Source organism: Acyrthosiphon pisum, chromosome A1 (genome assembly GCF_005508785.2).
Source record: "Acyrthosiphon pisum isolate AL4f chromosome A1, pea_aphid_22Mar2018_4r6ur, whole genome shotgun sequence".
Taxonomy (NCBI): domain Eukaryota; kingdom Metazoa; phylum Arthropoda; class Insecta; order Hemiptera; family Aphididae; genus Acyrthosiphon; species Acyrthosiphon pisum.
Genome location: NC_042494.1, coordinates 28,019,681 through 28,023,182, shown reverse-complemented (window position 1 = coordinate 28,023,182; position 3,502 = coordinate 28,019,681). Strand labels below are relative to the sequence as shown.

At 42.5% G+C, this 3,502-nt stretch overlaps 1 protein-coding gene across 1 annotated transcript in view; it reads left to right on the top strand.

Annotated features, from left to right (window-relative positions):
- The first annotated feature begins 1,077 nt into the window (after window positions 1-1,077).
- Window positions 1,078-3,502, top strand: part of LOC100160324 (UDP-glucuronosyltransferase 2C1-like) — a 7,417-nt gene continuing 4,992 nt past the window's right edge. The window contains exon 1 of the mRNA XM_001949431.5: window positions 1,078-2,582. Within this exon, the coding sequence (XP_001949466.2) occupies window positions 1,740-2,582 (843 nt within the window). The 5' untranslated portion in view covers window positions 1,078-1,739. The remainder of the gene's footprint in view (window positions 2,583-3,502) is intronic.

Genomic DNA, 3,502 nt, shown 5'->3' with positions numbered 1-3,502 from the left:
TTAAAAACACAGGCATAAGGCTAATATTTATAAAATATGTAAAAAAATATACATTAGTAATAATATGTATAGCAAAATTAAGATAGTAATCATTTTTTTTAAACTATAAATTACTATAATAATATATTGAACTAGCTGTTCCCAGCCGACGTTACCCGTGCCAAAATTATTATTATTATTATCCGTAGACTGTAACCGCAGTCACAATCTGTAACAAATGGCAGTCCTATAAAATATAATCAAAAAAAATATATTATTTTTTCGTGAGCTACCCTTTAACTATCTATAAGTGTTGAAAAATGAGCTATAAACACCCTTCAGGTCTCAAGGAATCGTTTGATATAATTTTTATTGAGAACGGTTCAGTAGTTGTTAAGTCTCTTTATTACAGACATGAGACATACCAACATCTACTTTTATGTATATACAAGACGAATAGGAATATGGTAATTAATATTATATAGGTAACTGGTAGGTACCACAAAATGTGGTATGTACTATAAAATTGGTATTAATAACAGGTAATATATCAAGTATGTCATGTTTGATGACGTATCAGAAACTTTGAAGTACGCAAAATATATAATTTAATACATAGGTACCAACTACCAACTAATATTACGTAATATTATATCAGCGTCCGTGTTGTAAAATTAAAATGTTACAATCATAATGACACGTCAATGATCGCACTCAGCGTATACGATTACCTACACACAGCGTCACACCGGTTATGTAATTTTCAAAATTAAATGTTATTGCACAAATACACACACATTCGCCGGTTCATTAAATTATTGACTTTAAGCACTAAAGCCTATTGGGGGGGGGGGGGGGGGCATTTACACGTGACGATCACTCGACCTTGAAACTCGTTTTGTATATAGTACTAAATAGTACTAAATATAGTACTCACTAAAATTTACAGAGTCAGCATCTACATCAGCTTTTTATTTACTAGGCCGAGTGGCTACTCCCACTACCAAGGTATATTGTCTACTTGTCGGCTACATGACACTCGGTTGGCGGTAAGACATGCCGAGTGCAGTACAGCCGGCGGGCGGAGGAGGAGAGGGGGTAGTCACTCGGCTCAGCGAATAGAAATAATTTCTATTCCCTCGCTATAGTTCATTTCAACTAGTCCGATTACTGGATTTAGCTCACGCGGGATAGAGCAGTGCTCGGCAGAGTTCACTTCTCGGCCGATAACTCGGCACGTGTAAACTAGGCGCATAATATAATATTATATAGGTACCAATATCATGTACCAACTACCAATACCGGTCAGAACTCGGTGAGTTTAAGTCGATTAACGCTACTGGCTACGAGCATTAATCGACCTATACGTTAGATATCGTCGGGCCGTCGTCGTCGTCGTCCGTTGCGAAAAACGCGCATTCGTTCATATTTGTGTTGCGATAATCGAAACACGAAACAGACAGGTGCGTCACGCTTTTGTACCAACCGAAGAACAATAACTAATATTATACATCAACGACATCATGGTGGCTTCATAATATTATTGTTCAGAGGCAAGTCTAATGTTCCACCCACCCGGCAAACCCCGGTAAAGGCATCGCTACCGTCATAATATTCTTAATAACCCACGTTGGAGTAAACAATAAAGTACTACTTAATACTAAATAATCAACCACCCAACCACCCACCGACTGACCCTTAAGACATATTCAGAGGCGGCCGCCCCTCTATTACTTCCTGGGCCACGCCACTGCGACGAGATGCGGTGGTCACCACCGTCGTCCAGGCTGTCGGCGGTCGTCGTGCTAGTGGCAGCGTTGACGTGCGCTACGGACGCCGCGAGGATATTGGCCGTGGAGACGATGGCCGGCATAAGTCACTGGAACTTCATGAGCGGCGTGCTGCGGGCGCTTGTCGACAACGGTCACGAGGTCACCACATTTACGCCGTTTCCGTCGGCGGACGGCCACCGACCGCGGGACAACTACACTGAGGTGGACCTGTCCCGGGAACTATTGGCCGCCCGGGACGGCCAGGTGCTGGACGTCATGCAAAAGTGGCGCACGCCCGTCGGCAACGCGTTCCAGTGGGTGCGACTAAGCCGGGACACGTGTGACAAGATCTACGGCCACCCGGCGATGAGGGACTCGCTGCGGCCGCACCGGGACGGCCGCCCGCCTTTTGACGTCGTCATCATCGAACCGTTCTTGTCGGATTGCGTGTCTTACGTGGCCGTTCAGCTGGGCGTGCCGCTTGTTTTCGTCACGGCGCTGCCGGCCGTCGGGTTGATGGAACGCGCGTTCACCGGCCACGCGGCCAACCCCGCGGCCGAGTCACACCTGGTGGCCGGTCACGGGGTTCCCAAGACTTTCGCGCAGAGGCTGAGCAACTCGGCGCTGTTCGCGTACAGTAACGTCGCTGTAGAATACGTGGACAGGGTGCTCAAGTACACCGAGCCCAGGGAGTACGATACGGTACCACCCGTCATGCCGTCGCTGGTGTTCGTCAACGGCCATTACGTCAGCGAACCGCCCAACCCCGTCCTGCCGTCCGTCATCCATGTCGGCGGCATCCACCTGAGACCGCCCAAGACATTGCCAAAGGTAATGTATACGTCAGTGGTGATGATCAGGGACGATCTCAAAAAAAAAAAATCATTTGGGGGGTGGGGGGGGGGTAATCTTCAAAATTGCCGACTAGAATTAGAAATTCAAAATTTTTGTTAACTATTGAGTTATTTTTAGTTACATGCTATAAATTTATAATTTCTTTATTACCTTATGTTTCAATCTTTAGTTTAAATTAAATTTAAAGTTGAAATTTAGAAATACCTAACTTAGTAACTTATTATGTATTTTTAATTTATAACAGAATTAAATAAGTAATAACGCCACAAACATATGAAATAGGTAATAATTATAATTCATCACGTATTATTGTTATTGCCAAATCATTATCTACATTAGGTATAAGAATCGTTCTCTTCTATCATAACCTATATAAATGTAAAATAATCTTAAAAATTATATTTGCATAAAATGTAGGTACCTAATTCTTTACCAATGGTTTTAATCTAATTATTAAAAAATGCCATTCAATTTAATAAAAACTATTAGATTCGGAGTGAAACGAGATATGCATAATATTTTTGATCTGAGGCCGTATTCCCGCATCGCTTAAATTGGTTTATTTCAGGTGAAAATAAATTCCATTTCACCGAATGAAAATCAAATATTGCCGAGTGGGGTTGGGGGGGGGGGGGGGTGGTAACACCCCCCATGTTCCCCTTCGGTTCCTCCCTGGTGATGATATCATAGTGATGTGCTCAATTTTTTTAAAGAGGGATTGGCATTTTTATTATTTTTAGACCACGTTATAACAAATAAAAAAAGTATTCTTGCATTCACCTGCAGGTGCTATAGTTTTAACGAATACTTTAAAATATCTATCGAATAGATACCAGAAGATGGCCAATTTTTTGGTGAACCATTATTTGATGTTCCTCCTCCCCTTCTATATCACT